This window comes from Artemia franciscana, chromosome 11 (genome assembly GCF_032884065.1).
Source record: "Artemia franciscana chromosome 11, ASM3288406v1, whole genome shotgun sequence".
Taxonomy (NCBI): Eukaryota; Metazoa; Arthropoda; class Branchiopoda; order Anostraca; family Artemiidae; genus Artemia; species Artemia franciscana.
In genome coordinates, this window is record NC_088873.1 from 4456345 (window position 1) to 4475422 (window position 19078).

At 36.7% G+C, this 19078-nt stretch overlaps 1 protein-coding gene across 1 annotated transcript in view; it reads left to right on the plus strand.

The window, feature by feature from the left end:
• The window catches only part of LOC136032705 (cadherin-like and PC-esterase domain-containing protein 1), a 277185-nt gene extending 260484 nt beyond the window's left edge, over nucleotides 1-16701 (plus strand). Inside the window, exon 14 of the mRNA XM_065713010.1 lies at nucleotides 16582-16701. Coding sequence (XP_065569082.1) covers nucleotides 16582-16701 — 120 coding nt within the window. The remainder of the gene's footprint in view (nucleotides 1-16581) is intronic.
• Nucleotides 16702-19078: the final 2377 nt, after the last annotated feature.

Consider the following 19078-nt stretch of genomic DNA (forward strand, 5'->3'; position numbering starts at 1 on the left):
CTAATGTGTATCCAAGGGAGGGGGAGGTCCCACTTTCCACTTTTCCCAGTGCCCGCCCTCCCAAAATTTTTCTTTAAATCGCGGAACAGCAGCAAAAATACATATATACATGTCAGCAGGAAGTTTTTTTATATTCCCTCCACCCCCCCAAAATAAAAAATGGTTACGACCGTACAAAGGCTGTCTTTCAAAAAAATGAATTTTGACCTAGTACTCACACCACGGCTATTTTCTATTCCTTTGCATCAATTGACAAGATTTAAAGTTTTATGAATTGACAAGTGGAATACAGTTTGTATCTAAAACGGGGAGGAGGTATGATGTTCTGAATTTTCACTGAAATGGAACATTTTTAATTTCACCTTGTTAGAGGTATATCTAATGCAATTGCTTTTGAACTTGAAACCTAAAAGGCACACGTGAAATTACCAATTTTTTGATAAATCATAACTGGAACGCGAAAAAAAATTACTAAATAAATTGCTTTTAATAAAAAGCTTGAACAGGAAAGGCATCTATTTTTCATCTCTATGAAGTCTTGGTCTCCTCCCCCCTCCTCTAAACAAATTATATGTACACACCTGATTCCTGCACTTGCCACAGATGGAAAACACTGCAGGATTTAGAGTCACTCAAATTCTACTCGCTTTGTGCCTAATCTATGAGAAAGAAAAATAATTCGAATTCTATTGTAAGAAATTACGCACGAATTTTTCTGTATTTTTTATATTTTTCTTTTTCCCTACAAATTCCTGTGTACATTTCTGATTTCAGCATATTCATATACATCTCATTTTACAATTCTAATTATATTGCAGATGGAATTTGCAAAACACCGCAACGCTTGGAACCGTTCCAATTCCATTCGCTTGGGGTCTACTTTGTGAAAATATTACCCCAATCTATATTTACAGAAAAAAATACCAATTCTATTTCATGGTATTAAGTCAATTTTTATCACGGTGTCAAATTTCATAGTATCGTGGCACCCTCGATATTACCCCCACGTAGTTTTAAACAATAGATAGGAGCTTTCGATAAAAGAATGCCGCTTTCCATATTCAAATTGCCTAGCAGGGAAGTCATGGTTTGTTTAGGAAATTAGTCAACCGTGATCCAGGCAATGACAGAATTAGTTGAAGGCGGTGATGCGAAGACAGATGAGTGACAACTTGGAAGGGTTTCATCTCCTGACGAAGCCGATTCCTTTTTGCATTGCTTTGGACAATGACGCAACGTTGAATATAGGATTATATTGGTTTTTAATTATAACTTGTACTATAGCCTACTCACTACTTCACTTAAATCAAAGGCGATACTAACGCCCAATAGTATTTATATTTTAACTAGCCAAAAGCATGTAAGATAATAGGCAAAAATCGTACTGTATACGTGCTTGTATATGTATTGTAAACGTAACGTATGCGTACTAGTTTGTGGTACGTTTATAGTACTAGTGTATAGTAAACGTATTGCATACTTACTAGTATATGTAATGTATATCGTAACGTAATTGTATACTCTTTCGTAAGGATCGGGAAAAAATGTACTATCTTCTCAGATAATTCGTGGTAATGAGCCGTAAGTAAGGACTGACTCGGGTCAATACTAATCTAAAATAATTTGTTTTTCTTCCCAGGGGTGTTTAGGTTCAATCAATGGTCCTAGAGTATCTAGAAATAGAGATGGTTCATTTGAACAGGAATTAAAAGTTCTAGTGTCCCTTTTAAGCGACAAAAATATTGGAGGACAACTATCCCCCCTCCCACACGTCTTTTTCCCAAAATTGCCTGATCAAAATTTTCCAAATTCCAAAAATAGTTTCGTGATAAACACCAGAAACAAGAAGAAAAATAGGGAATTCTTTTCGCAAGACAGTAGTCCAGGACTTTTAGCTCAAAAAAGGGTCGAACCCGGACAAAATTGCAATATAAACGAAAATGGTACCAAAATGATCAGAAAAAAATTATGTACAACATACTAAAAGTCCCCATAAATCCGAGTGGGGCGAGTACCCGAAAATCAGGGGAAAAGGGGGAAATGCGGGGGAAAATGGGAAAAATGCCGAACATGCCCAGAAAATAGTTTAAAGTGAGTTTTCTGGGGTTTTCACATACGCTGATTACGAAATTGACATCTAAAATTCAGTATAGAAAAAGAGTACTACGGAAAACGGGGGAACAGGGGAAAGAGGGGAGAAAAGAGAAGAATACAGGGTAGGGGTAGAAAGCGGTTTGGAAGATATTTTCTGGGGTATTCCTATCTGGTGATTATGAAATTGAGATATAAAATGATATTCAAAAATCGATTAATATAAAACGGGGAAATGGGGGGAGGGAGGGGAAAAAGGAAAATATACAGGGTAGGGGTAGAAAGCATGTGGAAATGTGTTTTCTAGGGTTTTTCTATCTACTGATTATAAAATTGAAATCTAAAACAAAGTTCGAGAACAAATACAGGAGATCTATAGAGGTTCGGCTACCCCATAGGTTCGGAAAAGGCAAAAAAAAATTCGAGAAAGAAATACGGAAAAATACTGAAATTACATTATTCCGTATTCCTCGCCGTTATCGACAAGCGCGTGGGTTCGTCAACATAATCCTGTTCTAATTCGACATCCAGTAAGTTCCGGGCTGATTGCCCATAAAGGCGTCAATGCAGAGGATGCTAAAGCTGTAGGTGAGCTGATCCTCCAGCGCATGGATGGCCAATCCGCCGAAAGTTTTTCATTCAGGAAGAAAGACAAAGTCGTTACACTGGCATCCGATGGGAACATTAGGATAGATGGCGAGATTTTGCATATCGATCCTGCACTGCTTTTTCAACGTCTTTCTACTGCTGCCCATACATCTGAAAATGACATGGCAGAAACTCTACGTTACGAACTGTGCAGTTATCCGCCCGCTTTGTTTGAGAATCCTGGCATAATGCGTCAGCCAGACAAACCTGCACTAGCGAAAGCAATATGGAAAGAAGCGAACACGGACTCGATTCACCACCTGCCAGTGTCAGATCGTGTCACTGTAGTTGACGGAGGTTGGCTGCTTGAGCAAGTACCTTGGAAGATTGGTGATACTTATGATTCAATCTGTGACAGCTATGTTAGTTTCGTTACTCGACGCTGTACCTCCCCTACTGTTGTCTTCGATGGATACAGTGCTGGTCCAACCACGAAAGATGCTACACACAACCGACGGTGTAAGGGAAGCCAGCATCAAGTGATCGATTTCAGTTTAGGGATGAAGCTCCAGAAAAAGAAGGAAGAGTTTTTGAGCAACTCTCAGAACAAACAGCGAATTATAAGCTACATCGGGGAAAAACTCAGAGCCAAAGGATTTGAAGTCGTCCATGCGAAGGACGATGCTGACTATCTAATCGTGAAGACTGCCGTAACGAAAGCAGAAAACTCTGAAACAATAGTTCTTGGCAACGACACTGACCTTCTGATTCTACTCTTGTATCACCTCCCGCCTAATACAAAAACACTTTACTTCGAATCGTTAACGAACGCAAAAGAAGCGATAACACGGTTCTGGTGCCTCAACGAAGTGCAAAAAAAAATGGGAGAAGTATCCAGGCTGCTTCTGGTAGGGCACGCACTCTTGGGATGTGACACGACCTCACGAGTTTTCGGACTTGGAAAGCAAGCTGTGCTACCTCTTTTGAAGAAGAGCGAAGTGTTCAGAAAAAAATGCAAAGTGTTTCTGGATGAATCATCGTCCAAAGATGAAATTGTGAAAGCGGGTGAATATCTTCTCCTCAGCTTGTATAAAGCACGACCAAACGAAGATCTCACTAAGCTGCGACATCGAATTTTCTTGGAAAAAGTTTCTTCGTCTAATACTACGGCGTTTGTTAAGCCTGAAAGGCTTCCGCCAACCGAAGCTGCAGCTTCATTCCACTCCCAGCGAGTGCGCCTCCAGGTATCCCGTTGGAAAGGGTAACCAGCTGACTGGGGTTGGGTTTTCAGAGACCATAAATACTCACCTGTGATGACCCATTTGTTGCCCGCACCTCAGACTCTTTTGAGTGTCGTGAGATGCAACTGTAAGACAGGCTGCGAGAACTCGCGATGCAGCTGCAAGAAAAATGGATTAGCGTGTACGTTCGCGTGCGGAGAATGTCAGGGTATCAACTGTTTGAACAGGGACAACGAGATTGTCGAAGACGAGGAGCTCGACTAGTGATATCAATGCTGTGTTTTTCAAGTCAACTATACTGCCTTCGAAAGTGCAAATTTTACATATAATAGCCATTTTATATATAACTGCCAAGCGGTTGTTTTCTTTATGTTTAGTAATTCAAATGGTTGTAAGAAATGTCTGTGATTCAAGAAAGTACAAGTTTGATACTTAAGCGAGTTATTTTGTCCATAGGCCTACTTATTAGCCATTAGCAGCTGGCTCAGGAGTCGGGCCTCCCTTCCCCTTTTCCGTTGTTTCCTCCAGTTTTGTTCGGTTTTCATGGTTCTCGTTTTCTTTCCTTCATTTTAGGGGTCAGTTTCGTGATCAGCAGATAGAAAAACCCTAGAAAACACATTTCCACATGCTTTCTACCCCTACCCTGTATGTTTCCCTTTCCCCCCCCCCCCATTTCCCCGTTTTATGTTAATCGATTTTTTTATATCATTTTATTTCTCAATTTCGTAATCACCAGATAGGAATACCCCAGAAAATATCTTTCAAACCGCTTTCTACCCCTACCCTGTATTCTTTTCTTTTCTCCCCTCTTTCCCCTGTTCCCCCGTTTTCCTCAGTACTCTTTTTCTATACTGAATTTTAGATGTCAATTTCGTAATCAGCGTATGTGAAAACCCCAGAAAACTCACTTTAAACTATTTTCTGGGCATGTTCGGCATTTTTCCCATTTTCCCCCGCATTTCCCCCTTTTCCCCTGTTTTTCGGGTACTCGCCCCACTCGGATTTATGGGAACTTTTAGTATGTTGTACAGAATTTTTTTCTGATCATTTTGGTACCATTTTCGTTTATATTGCAATTTTGTCCGGGTCAAACCCTAAAAGTCCTGGACTACAGTGGGAAACTATTTAGAATGAATATTTTGGCCTTATGTCCAAGGGCCATCCTCAGCAAGACATAAATATATAAGAAGAAAACTTACAACAAGATGATCTTCAAGATGATCAAGATAGTCTTGTAAGAAAACTTACAACAAGATGGTGCGGTCTTCGTCGCTATTTAGTTTCATGATTTATCTGATTGACAAATATTTTGTCTATAGTGGATCTGTTCCGACGGAATCCAGCTTGATACTGAGGTATCACATGTCTTTTCATGTTTCTCATGTAGTCTAGAAGTATTTTGTGAGGATTTTAGCAGGTTATCAAGTAAGTGATGTGGGTCTGTTGTTGTCGCAATTGCTTTTTGGTCCTTTTTTGTGCAATGGGACTATGACAGATGTTGACCAGAACTCGGGTAGTATTTTATTTCACATACAGCTTTTTCTATTCGATGGTACAGATGGATGACGACATCAGATTCTACTCTGAGTATTTCTGATTGTATACTACCTATCCCGGCTACTTTATTGAATTGAGGGATTTCACAGCGGTTTTTACCTCTGACCTTGAAGGGGGTGGTAAGGGTGGTTCCTCATTTATTTCTGCTGGAAACTTTTTGAAGAGCTTCAGGATCTAGATTTACTGTGACACTTAGATTTTCCAATCATATTGGATTCCAGCGCAAGTGGTAATTTTACGCCCATTTCTATCCGAGAGATCCAGGCACTTCGTTTAGATTTGCTAGCTCTTTAGAACGCTTGAACATAAGTTGTGTGTTACTCCTTCGGAAGTAGTCTTTGCACTGCTGACTCTTTTGATTATCATGTGGTAATTTTGCGCCCATTTCTATCCGAGAGATCCAGGCACTTCGTGTAGATTTGCTAGCTCTTTAGAACGTTTGAACATAAGTTGTGTGTTACTCCTTCGGAAGTAGTCTTTGCACTGCTGACTCTTTTGGTTATCATGTCTTTAAGTGTCCGACGAGTTTTCTTCTTCTGGATTTGGCGTTTGAGTTACTTGAATCTATCCTTACTTTCTTGATCTTGTGTGTTTTTGAGAGTTCGTTTCTCTTTGCTCATGTCAACGATCTCCTTTGATCCATGGCTTGTCTCTGGTAGATTTACGGCCGTGAACGAGTTCGGTTGTATCACATATAGCCCTGCTACTATGCAATACAAGCTGATCAATGTCAGCTAGGCTAAATTGGTCAGGTATTTCTTGCATGATCTTCGATAGTCTTTCGTTTAGCTGCTCTCTGTAAACTTGTTTCGTCTTCTGGTCTGTCCGTGCTTCCTGACGGAATCTTGCAGCTTTTTGCTTCGGTTTGACAACAACCTTTAACCTTATAAGAATTTATGACACAAAGAGGCTGTGATCACTAGAAATCTCCACCGGAGATAGTCACTGTGTCTGTGAACGAAGATACCAGTATAAAATCAATCAGGTTGGCAGTCCTTCCATCAGGGGACCACCAAGTGACTCCTCTTTCGCCGGTATTTGAACATTGAGTTTGTTCAATGAGTCAATGAGTCACTCTCCTCTTCTGTTGATCTGTCCAATTCCAGATTTGCCTATGATATCCTTGTTTCCGTTGCTACCAATTATCAAAATGTGTTAAAGTCCCCAAGGACTTTAATGAAGCCTTTGCGCATCAAACTCCAACAGTTTCGATGGTTAGGACACGCTCATTGTATGACCCCAGCTCAACTGCCCAAAATAGCTTTTGGTGGGAGAATAAATACCTCTTGCCCAAGGGGACGAGCTCCCACGTGCTGGTTGGAATAATTTTGTGACCACCCCACCCCAGTGCTGCTACAGACAGGGAGAACTGCAGCAAACAGGGAGACATACCAAAAATATTATTACAATGTTATTAGAGTAGAAGCCCGAAGGCTAGATGGGACTTCAGTAAGTAACTGTCAATATGCCCTGAAAGTTCCAAATTATTACCCTTAGCTGTTCTTTGGATATTGCAGATAATCCAGTGCATACAGTGTCCTGTGATTTAGTTCATCATTCCATAGAAGTTTCAACTTAATACCGATTTCTCATCTCGATATATCTCAGATAAGCACATTTGACAGCCCGGTTGCTCACTGTTTCTTTTGATTTAGTTCAATATTACCCAACAGTTTTAATTTAGTGCTCTTATCCCTTCTTGAGATATTGTAGAAGTAACCTGAATGCATATGACATCTTTAGATTTAGCTCAATATCCCCCTTAATTTCCCGAAAGTTCCAACTTAATACCCTTAGTCACTCTTAAGGTATTGCAGATACACCTTGTTTACAAACTCGATGCACTTTGGGCACATTGATTTAGTTCAGTGTCCCCTGAAGTTTCAATTAATACCCTTCCCCTTCTTATTTAGTCTAATAGTCCCGTCAGCAATTCTTGGGGTTTTACTTTTATGCTTAGCCTTTTTGAACACAAACAGGGTGTTGATCGAACAACACCCTCCTTAACAGGGTGTTGATCGAACAACACCCTCCTTAACAATAACAAAACCTACGTATATGTTAATAACGGGCAACTTGCATAATTTACACCCTCTTGCCGTAGGGGCTATGAGGGCCACGTCATCCCTGAATGCATAGCTATTGCACATTTCGATGATTTTGAACAAAAAGGCTATCTCAAAATATTGATAATATGTCCTTGGGGGCTGAGGGAGGTAGCTAAGTAGGGCGGGGTAGGGGACTGGTTGACGTTCCATCACTTTTAACTCTAAATAGGTCTCTAGAACTTTCGTTTCCAATTAAATAAGCCTGCTCTAAAATTATACGACAACTTCCAACTAGGTGGCCTGGTAAAAAAAAAAAATACTACTAATACGTTGAAGCCATATCACCCTTTACTTATGCAGCACTATCACGTTGCTTATGAAAAAGACAGTTTTAACAGAAAATGATAGCAGAGGGGCTCTGCCAAGTCCAATATCACGAATGTTCACCTCTTATCCGATTATTATGAAATAACTAAATAGGCTTAAAGCAGGAATTGTATCCCTGATATCAAATTTCATCTCAGAAAACTTAACAGTGATAACATCGCATAATAAGGTATCTTGATTATATTCATGACAAATATATTTCCTATCCGAAAACATTATTTTCTTAGAATTAAATCCTCCCGGTGGTGAAACACCTAGATGTAAATTTTCAACGAACCAGAAAATTATTCAGATATTTGAAATGTTGCAAATTTTAATTTTGATTTTGACTGATTTTTTTTTTTTTTTTTTTTTTTTTTTTTTTTTTTTTTTTTTTTTTTTTTTTTTTTTTTTTAACTGCCTGCCGATTCTGCAGGACTGAAAAATCCTCTGCATTTCTGAAATTGACATACATGGGTGTTAGTAATAAATAAAGCTGACAAGAAACTTCAGAAAGTTATTAACTACCTTAATTTCCCCTAACCCTCCCCCTCCAAACACACACACTATCCTCAAAACAAAAAAACTTTTCCTGAAAGTTTTTAATCGACCCCCAGGCCGTGAGATAAAGCAGCGTAAAATTTTAATGAAGCCCATTTTATCAAAATTTATGTTTCGCTATTACGATTCCACAAGTTGTTTCCTCTTTAATTCTTTTTCTTATTATAAACTAGCTGTTGGAGTGGCGCTTCGCGCCACCCCAACACCTAGTTGGTGGGGCGCTTCGCGCCCCCCCCAAGCCCCCCGCGCGCGTAAGTCGTTACGCGCCATATTAGTTACGCGCCATTGTAGTTGTGTCCCTGTGTCCCACCTGTGAATAGAGATATATATATATATATATATATATATATATATATATATATATATATATATATATATATATATATATGTTTTTTAACTACGTAAAACATGCGAATATACAACATTCTTCGCTGTCCCATTGTCTGTGCATATAAATAGATTGTCAGGTTTACTGACTCTTGAACATGCAACATATAATTGTCCATGGGAAAAACAGTCCGTATTCAGATCTATACCTCATTATTATAATGATATGTCCCTGTGTCCCGGTCGTCATTTATATTCCCTGTGTCCCGGTCGTCATTTGTGTCCCGGTATCCCAGTTTGTAATTTCTCTTTGAGTGTCCCGGTCGTCATTTATATTCCCTGTGTCCCGGTGTCCCGGTCGTCATTTGTGTCCCGGTCTGTAATTTCTATTCGAACCATCCCTGTGTCCCGGTCGTCATTTATATATCCCGCCTGTGCCCCCGGCGTCCCCGTTGTAATTATGTCCCTATGTCCCGATCGTCATTTATATTCCCTGTGTCCCGGTCGTGATTTGTGTCCGGGTGTCCCAGTCTGTAATTTCTCTTTGAGGTTCCCGGTCGTCATTTATATTCCCTGTGTCCCGGTCGTCATTTGTGTCCCGGTATGTAATTTCATCAGTTGACAAACATGACGTCAGTCGACAAACAACTTCATGACGCATACAGCTCAATCCTTATAATGACGTCAGTCGACAAACATGACGTCAGTAGACACACAAACATGACGTCACTCGACACACACACACACAGACAACTTATTTTTATATATATAGACTAGCTGTTGGGGTGGCTCTTCGCGCCACCCCAACAGGCTTCTTTCAGTTTTCTTTTTCTTCTTTATTTGTCAGCGTCACTATGAAGTACATATCGCCAAACCTTTGTTTTTTTAACTTAAATCTGGTAGGCATTGATTACCTTATCCAAGTCAAAATCCCAAACCCAATCATCATCGCTATCATTTTCAGTCTTGATATGTTTTGACTCTCGCTGTCCAGGTGGATTTTCATCTAACTGCGCGGTTTTGCGTTCTTTAGCCGCAAGCCTGCTTTCTTGCTGTTCTTGTGATTCCTCGGCACGCTTTCTTTTCTTTCTTTCTCTATCAGCAGCAAGTTTTTTGGCATAAACTCTTTGAGCAGCTTCCTCGGCTGTTGCCATTGTAGGTTCTTCAGTCATTTTACAATTAAACATTTTTCCGTGAACGAATGTCTTAAATACCTTTAATGACGTCATCGTCATAACAAACATGACGACAACTAACTTCATGACGTCAGTCGACACACAAACATGACGTCACTCGACACACAAACACACAGACAACTTATTTTTATATATATAGATAGATAATGTGTTGCTTATCAAATTACTAGCAATAGTTAAGTGTTCATGATAAATTTATTGATATATTAGTCTTTAAAATTTTAATAAATAGGATAAACTATAAATTTGTCTTTCTTGTTTTGCTTCTTTTGCCATTGATCTTTAACAATGTTTTTATATTTGTATTAAATTCGGTTTCTTAAGTAGTTAAGGACCCTGTTCAAGTTGATAACAAATCAAGTTTTGTTATGTTAAGCAGAAAACCCTTAATGATCTTCCACTTTGCTTACAAAGTCCATCCACTTAACCTATCAGACATTGACTGTCTTTTATCTCCCCTAATATCCATTTACTTTAGGTTTATCAGTTAACTAATGAATAGGATCAACTGTTGCAGACATGGAATTTTGTCATCTGCCTAAAAAGCTTAACCCAAATAATCGGAAACTCCAAAAACACTTTTCAGAATCATCCAAACTTATGTCCAAGTTATCTCTTCTTCTAAAACACACTACTATCTGAGAGTGATCTTCCATTAAGCATATCTTTCTTCCATGTTTAAATGGTTCCGGCTTGTGTTTAACGTTGGACAAAAAACGAATCTGAGATTAAACTTTTGTTTCTTCCCTTTCATAATGGTAACACACTCATTGAAAGTGCATAGAAATTACATGATCCAAAGAGCTTAATTGCTTAAAAAGACCAAATTATCTTCCATGTTTAAATGGTTCTGGTCAAACTTAGGATAAAAAAGGATTCTTAGAAATTAAAATCTTATCCCTTTCTTCTGGAATGGTGACACATTTTATTAAAAATGAAAAGAAACTAAATTATCTTAAGGGCATAATTACTTCAAAAGACCGAGCAATCTTTAACTATGCCTTCTGACATTCCCTCCCCAAGCAACAATGCCTTATGACTACAGGCGCGCCAATTAGGAGGGGTAATTGCCCCACCCCAGGTCTGGAGACGGACCTTTATTTTCTTCATTTAGAAAGAAATATGCCCCCCCCCCCATAGAGTTTGAAAAGCAAAATTTTTTAGTAGCTTTGTTAAGAGTAATAACAAGAAGAAATCCTTGTCTCTCCCCCAGGTTTTGTGAACAGAATATACATAATGGCATACATGGCAATGGAGCTAGTTTATTATACCCAGCTAGGTCAATCAGACCCAGCTGGATTCATTGGTGAGCCAGTCAGAAGATCCATTGTGTTAATTATTTGTGGGAACAAGCATCCATTTTTTACACTTGCTTAAGTGCTTGAAAAGTGAGAATGTATTGAGGTTTACTCTAGCGCACACCTGTCAAGCTAGCCTTAAAAAATATTTTGTTTAGTGGGTAAATTAAGTCATTTTATTAAGTTTATATTTTTTTTATTGTGAGCATACACGGGGGAGCTTATAAATTTTGTTCGGTGCAAATTTGGACAGACAAATAACTCCACGTTTTTAAAACCTATTTGTTTCTCCTCTGTGAAGTTTTAAATAATAAAACAGTAAAAAGAATGAAAAGGTCAATTTTTGATTGGTTCTTTTGTGACTTATTTCAACCCACTGAAAAGAATAAAAATACATTGGGTTTTAAGATTTTCGAACATTTTGTCGCTCTGTTTCTCTGCTTTTATCTGAAATATTTCCGTTATTTTGGTGCTATATTTTTTACAATTGTCAATCTAGTTGTTAAATTTTCTCTCATTTTAGTACACGTACAAGGCCGTATCCAGGGAAGAGTCAGAGGATTTTACCCCCCGCCCCCTAACTCAATACTTTTCCGAATGGTAAAGACGTAACAAAAATACATATAAATGAATTTTTTATGTGTTTCTTAAAGTTTTTTATAAACCCTCATGAAAAAATCAGCTGTTGTGTTTAAAAAATATAGCATGCAAAATTTTCATAAACGTTATATTCATGTTACACCTCTCTAAATTTAAGTAACTTATATCACTTGATTTAATCAATTTTCCTTCATTTATTTGGACACTGTGGCATTTTGTTCCTCTTTTTTTTAAATGCGCTGTTTTTTCTTTCTTCACTTCCTTAAATATTGCAAATCGGAGATTTTGAAATATAAATGCATATTTCTTTTCAAACAGTTCGTAGTCACGAACTGTAGTAAGGAGCGATCGTAGTAAGGAGTGGACGGGAGTCAGTGGCGTGACTCTGTAAGCTTAGCCAGAGTCGACCCAGCTTTAAATGGGTACCTGGAGAAATCTGGGGAAGGTAAACAGGAAGGGTGTGTGAAAGCACAGGATGGTTGGCCCCCAACCCCCCATTGCACTTCCTGGCTGAAGGGCCAATAAACGGAGATCAGCACCGCCGGTAGGGACTGTAAAGTCTAAAGCCGTATCCTTTACATTTTATTTTATATATATATATATATATATATATATATATATATATATATATATATATATATATATATATATATAAGTAAGTTGTTTGTGTACTGACGTCTTGTTTTTCGACTGACGTCATTATTAGGATTGAACATTATGCCGTCATGAAGTTGCTTGTCGACTGACGAAATTACAGACCGGGACACCGGGACACAGGGAATATAAATGACGACCGGGACACTCAAAGAGAAATTACGGGCTGGGACAACGGGACACAAATAACGACCGGGACACAGGCAATATAAATGACGACCGGAACACTGGGACACAACTACAACGGGGACGCTGGGGGGGCACAATGGGAATATATAAATGACAACCGGGACACAGGGAATGTTCGATTAGCAATCACCATCAACAAAGCTCAAGGGTAATCATTAGAATAATGAGGTATAGATCTGAATACGGATTGTTTTCCCATGGACAATTATATGTTGCATGTTCAAGAGTCGGTAAACCTGACAATCTATTTATATGCACAGACAATGGGACAGCGAAGAATGTTGTATATTCGCAAGTTTTACGTTGTTAAAAACATATATATATATATATATATATATATATATATATATTCACAGGTGGGACACAGGGACACAACTACAATGGTGCGTAACTAATATGGCGCGAAAAAAGCTAAAAAGGAAAAAACCTAAAAAGAAAAAAACTAAAAAAGGGAAAAAAATAAAAAGGTAAAAAACTAAAAAGAAAAAAAAAGCTAAAAAAACTAAAAAAGCTGCAAAACTAAAAAAAAAGAAAAACTAAAAAAGAAACTATATATATTATATATATATATATATATATATATATATATATATATATATATATATATATATATATATATATATATATATATATATATATATATATCTATATATATATATATATATATATATATATAAATAAGTTTTATGTATGCATGTTTGATCGTTTGTAGGTTCGCATATATATATATATATATATATATATATATATATATATATATATATATATATATATATATATAGATATATATATATAAAATCACCAATGCAACATCACAAACATATTAAAAAAAAAGAGACAGAAGGAGAAAAGGAAGACTATTTTCCTAAATTAGTGACTAATATAGACTAGCACTTGAATGAGGCCTTAACCCTACTTATCCATACAATCACATAGGTCAAACAGCATAGCCATACATAATCAACCATAAAGAATAATCCATGGACAGGCAGTCATGTCGTCAATAAGTATAAGTCGTCATTTACCAAACATTAAAAATAGTAAAGACAAATAATTCAGAGGCAACAACCCAATACAAGGGCTCATCAGGAGAATACACTTGCCTATAGGGTTTCGGCATTTTAAAATCTCTACCCAGTCAAGTGTTGTGCCTACCACAGAATACCCATGGTATCCCCGTGTCAGGTTTCACTCCCAAAATATATGCCTATGAAAAAAAAACAAGCAAATGTAGAACAACCAAGTAACACCAAAACAAGCTTATCCTGTTAATATAATCCTCTGTTTAGCAGCAGTAGGTAAACTAAATGTGAAAAGTTTTACCAAATCACAATATTAACTCTTTGCGAAAAACCTGAATGAAACCAGGGGTGATCCTATCAACCCAATGGTCCTAGAATGTCCTGAGACGGCTCATTATAACAAAAATTAAAATTTCTAGTGCCCTTTTTAAGTGACCGAAAAATGGAGGGCACCAAGGGCCCCCTCCTACGCTCATTTTTTTCCTGAAGTCACTGGATCAAAATTTTGAGATAGCCATTATGTTCAGCATAGTGGAAAAACCTAATAACTATGTCTTTGGGGACGACTTAATCCCCCAGAATTCCCTGGGGAGGGGCTGCAAGTTACAAACTTTGACCATTGCTTACATATAGTAATGGTATTGGGAAGTGCACAGACTATTTCAGGGCGACTTTTTCACGTTGGGGTGGGAGTTGGTCGGGGGAGGAGGTTTCATGGGAGGATCTTTCCTTGGAGTAGTTTATCTGAGGGAAGAGAATTTCCATCAAGGGGGCGCAGGATTTTACAGCATTATTTAAAAAAAGAACAACGTAAAAATAAGTAAATAAAAAGTTTTTCAACTGGAAGTAACGAGCAGCATTAAAACTTAAATTGAACAGAAAATATTACACATATAAGAGGTTAAAAAATTAATAATATTAAAAATATAAGGGGGTAAAAAAATTAATATGCAAATTTCGTTTTAATTATTCATGTGCGGTGAGCCAAAAGCAAAACATGCATTAATTTAAAGCGTTCAGAAATTAAGTTAAAAAATAAGTTTTTTTTAACTGCAAGTAAGGAAACGAATAGAAATTATTTCGTGTATGAAAGGGGTTATCCCCTCCTCAACGCCTCACTTTTTACGCTAAGGTTTTGTATTGTTTAAAAAGTGAACTTTGACAAAGAGTCAAACCTTAGAGTAAAGAGTGAGGCATTGAGGAGGGGACAACCTCTTTCATATATGAAATAATTTCTGTTCTTTTTAAGTTTTAATGTTGTTCCTTACTTGCAGTTAAACAAACTTTTTTTTTCTTAATCTCTTTGCAATCGACTACTTCTTGATAACATTCGTAAAACCCGAAACGCAATTTTAAGCTTTATTTTCTCTCCTGTAAAGTTTCTGTTTTGTAAGTTCAAGCATGCTTTATTGTAAAAAAGCAAAAATAGCAGAAAACAATAAACTACTAATAGCCACCCCAAAAAGATGCAAGAAAAGCAATTCCAACCCGGTGGTTATTTACTTTTTGAAAAAAAATAATAATTCATTAAATTAAGAACAAGCTAATGATAATGAATAAGATAACTAAAATAAAAATAAATTAAATTACCAAATTAAAATTTTTAATCGTATCAGGCATGCTACAATAGTAAGAGTAATAAAAATAAAGATAAAAATAAAAAAAATAATTCATTCCCAATAAATATCTTTTCAGTTTACATTTAAACAACAAGAAATGCTCAGCCACCCGGATATTCCCTAGAATAGAGTTCTGTACATGAGGATTTGAAAATTTGATAGGGAAGCTGAACCTGGTTCCATTAATATACAGAACAACAAAATCAATAGCGTGACGAGTTTCATAATAAGGGAGAGACTCAAAGAGTATAGGCAACTGGGATTGACGGTAGTGTCGAAAAACAAAATAATCACCAACCCATCTAACATTTGGTGTAATCTTTGTATTTTTCGTATCTCTCAACTTTTTTTTTTTTTTTTTTTTTTTTTTTTTTTTTTTTTTTTTTTTAACTGAGATCTGACACTTATTACTACACAAATGTTTACCAGTTACACTAATTTTGCCTTATTAATACACTGAAAAATGCCAATAAAACTAAAAGCCGAATGGGGTTGGCGTTTTTTTTTGTTTTTTTTTGTCTTCACTAGCACCAGTTCATCCTCTCGTAAGTTAGCCATTCTCTTTGGAGATCATTTTCACTAGTATCATTACCACCACTGAACTGCCCTTAGATAATCAATTTCACAAGCCATTATTATATTTTTCCAATCCCTTTTCATCTCCCTGAGTTTCCTATCCGTTTAATCTGATTTAACCCCTAAACATATCTTATTGATATAGTTCCTGACTTTCATTAGCTAAAGAGCTATTTCACTAACATTTTTCATACGATTGGCTTTGTTCTACTCCCTAGCGCATCTAGAGCTGCCTACCCATATGTTCGTAGCTTATTGTACAGATTAAAATAGCTAGGTAAAGATTAGAGGGGAAATAATTTTTCGAATTTTCTCCCTCGAAAAATTACGATCAGCTGATTTGAATTGACGAGTCCACGAAATTGTCTTGCATGGATGGTGCATGGTGCATGGTGCATGTCATTTGTTGCAGAAATGGTTGGTAGGGGAAAACGATTTTCAATACATGTCACGGCGATATTTCATTCTAAGTTAGCCATGAGCCTGTTTTGGAGGGTAAAGTCTTCTCATTGGAGTTTCTAACTTCTTAAACTTACCTTATTTACAAAACTTAACAGCATAGATGCAACTGAGATCTCTAAATTGATATAAATTTGACAAATTTATTTCGTGAGTATTCTTTTGTCTATTTATATTTTGTCATTGCAGGTTCTTTCAGTATCAAGAAAGGTGTCATTAGATTTTCACGAGGTGAATTACGAAGTAGTTGGTGATATTAACAATTTTTATACTAATATACTTTTAAATAAAATATGTACACGTGTCTAAAAATTATTTTGACATCTAAGCAGCCAAAATTAAGACTATGGTTACCAATACAATCGATATATTCTTATTAAGTTTAATGGAGACAAATACGGCTATAGAGGCAAAGCGAGAGACTTGAAATTCATATGCGAAAGTCAAACTAAAGCCTGTACTCAACGCAGCTTTAACCAACGCCAACACAATAGCAGGCCAACTCCTCATCTGACAGATAGTCATGGAGGTAACCTGACGTTCAAGTACATCGTCAGCGGAACTTTTCACAGGCCATGGCCATGGATATCGACAATTAGGTATTGTAGTTAGTACACTTAAAAAAAAGGACAAAGACCCACCAGAGCCATAGATGGCGCGTAGGCCATCAAAAATTGTTGGCTCACCAGCTACTGTTTTGTATTTTGTTTTTTTGTTACGGGGAAAAAAAGCAAACTAGTCACCAAACCTTGCAGCAGCTGAGATTTAGCCCTGGACTCCATCTTCTCCAGAGATTAACCCACTGCGCTACCACAACATTCACAGTTAGTTGATGAAAGGATAATGACACTTGTGATGAATACTACAGTAATGATGAAAAAAGGACACTTAATACGATGACGCTGTCGACCATAGCCAATGACTTCAAAGATGGCCAAAACAGAGACGTTAAGGATGACAATACTTATGAGGCAAATAAAAGTCAAGTTGATGACTTCGCCGATCACAACATTGTAGATCGCCAACGAGCATAAAAGTGATGACGTCAACAGCGCAATGTCAACTTTTCAATGTCAATGAAGGTAACCATGACAAAGACAGCGTTTATGATGACGTTTTTGTTCCAACGTTGAAGCTTGTGGGAGATGAAAGTAAAATAATTCCCAGGATGCGTCTTACTACTTTAAGGGTGGAGCTAGAAAAGACTTACATAAATAAAAATTTGGACACTTGGCGTAAAAGTGAGCAAAATGTTTTTCAGTCATTTGTATCACCTAAATTTCTCCCTAGGAGTTAAAATTTCCCATCTTAATATTTCCAAACCCTCTATTTAGCTACAACTGCTCTATCTCTGAGCAGTGGCTTAATTTTGTCTATATCCTGGGAAGGCCAAGTTGGAGCCAATTTTCCTATATCTAGTGAAAATGATAGTTAAGACTGAATAATGAATTATATATTAACATAAAGGCAAAGATAAATTAAAGGAAACTGACCTGTTTCTCTGGATGCTTCAGTTATGAAGCTTTTCTTAGTTTTCACAAGATTTGCTGCAAGAATTAAATTTCAGCGGGGGGACTGAGGTCTGGGAGGGGAAAACTTGGGTCTGGATGGGGCAGTTGCCACCTCATGACAATTTGTAAAAATCTGTTAAATTTAAAACATTCTTGCTTAAGTTATTTTGGTAATAAATTAGCGAACTTATTTCGACGGAACTATAATCTTTTGTATATCACTTTTTCATATTTTTTCTTTTGATCATCTGAAAAAAAACGTTTTCAAAAATATGTTTATACATTTTTTCTCAACATTTCCTAAACATTCCCAACAAATATTACCCTAATTTGAACATCAATGTTTATTTATATTACACATTTAATAATTAACGTTTAAAAAATTTTCTTCTTTTTCTAAAAGTCTTCTAAATTTAAAACATTTTTAATGAAGTTATTTTGGTATTAATTTAGCGAACTTATAAATTCTATTGTATATCACTTTCTCATATTTTTTCTTTTAAGAATGTGAAAAAAAACCGATGTCAAACCGAACAATGATTAATATGTTTGTATATTTTTTCTCAACACTTCCAAAAAATTATCCGTCAATACCACCCAAAATTCAGCTTCTATTTTCATTAATAAATTTCCATCGATAAAAGACAGGGTAACTGACTGACATGTCTTGACACTTCTTCTCTAAGCCGATCTTAGGTAAACACCATATCGTTTAAGGTTCTATTTGGTGATTCAGGCTTGAAATACAGTAATGATCGATGTTGACAGATGGCGTAACTTAATACGCTACCTACTCGGACAAATATTTCTTCTTTTTAAATGCTTGCTGAGTGCAAATCACTTAAACGGTAAATTAAGCATTAAGGTTGGCTATTCAATTGAAAGGATTAGCTGTTTACTAATTTTACATGTCTTAGAATGTTAGATTTTTGATGAAAGCAACTGAACTGTTCAGAGACCAATGTGACCTACTTCTTTGAACACGCAGTGGCGGAGATTGAAAAAGATGATTTGTGGTTATTTGTTTATTGTTTTGTTGTTATTTTGTAAATTACACGTTTATGATAAGAATAGGAATAATAAGTAATTTTTTGGTCTTGAAAGAAAGTTCCGTCTGGTAGGCCCATAATTTGGTTTGTTTACTTACAAAAAAATATGCCTCCCCTTTTCCAATT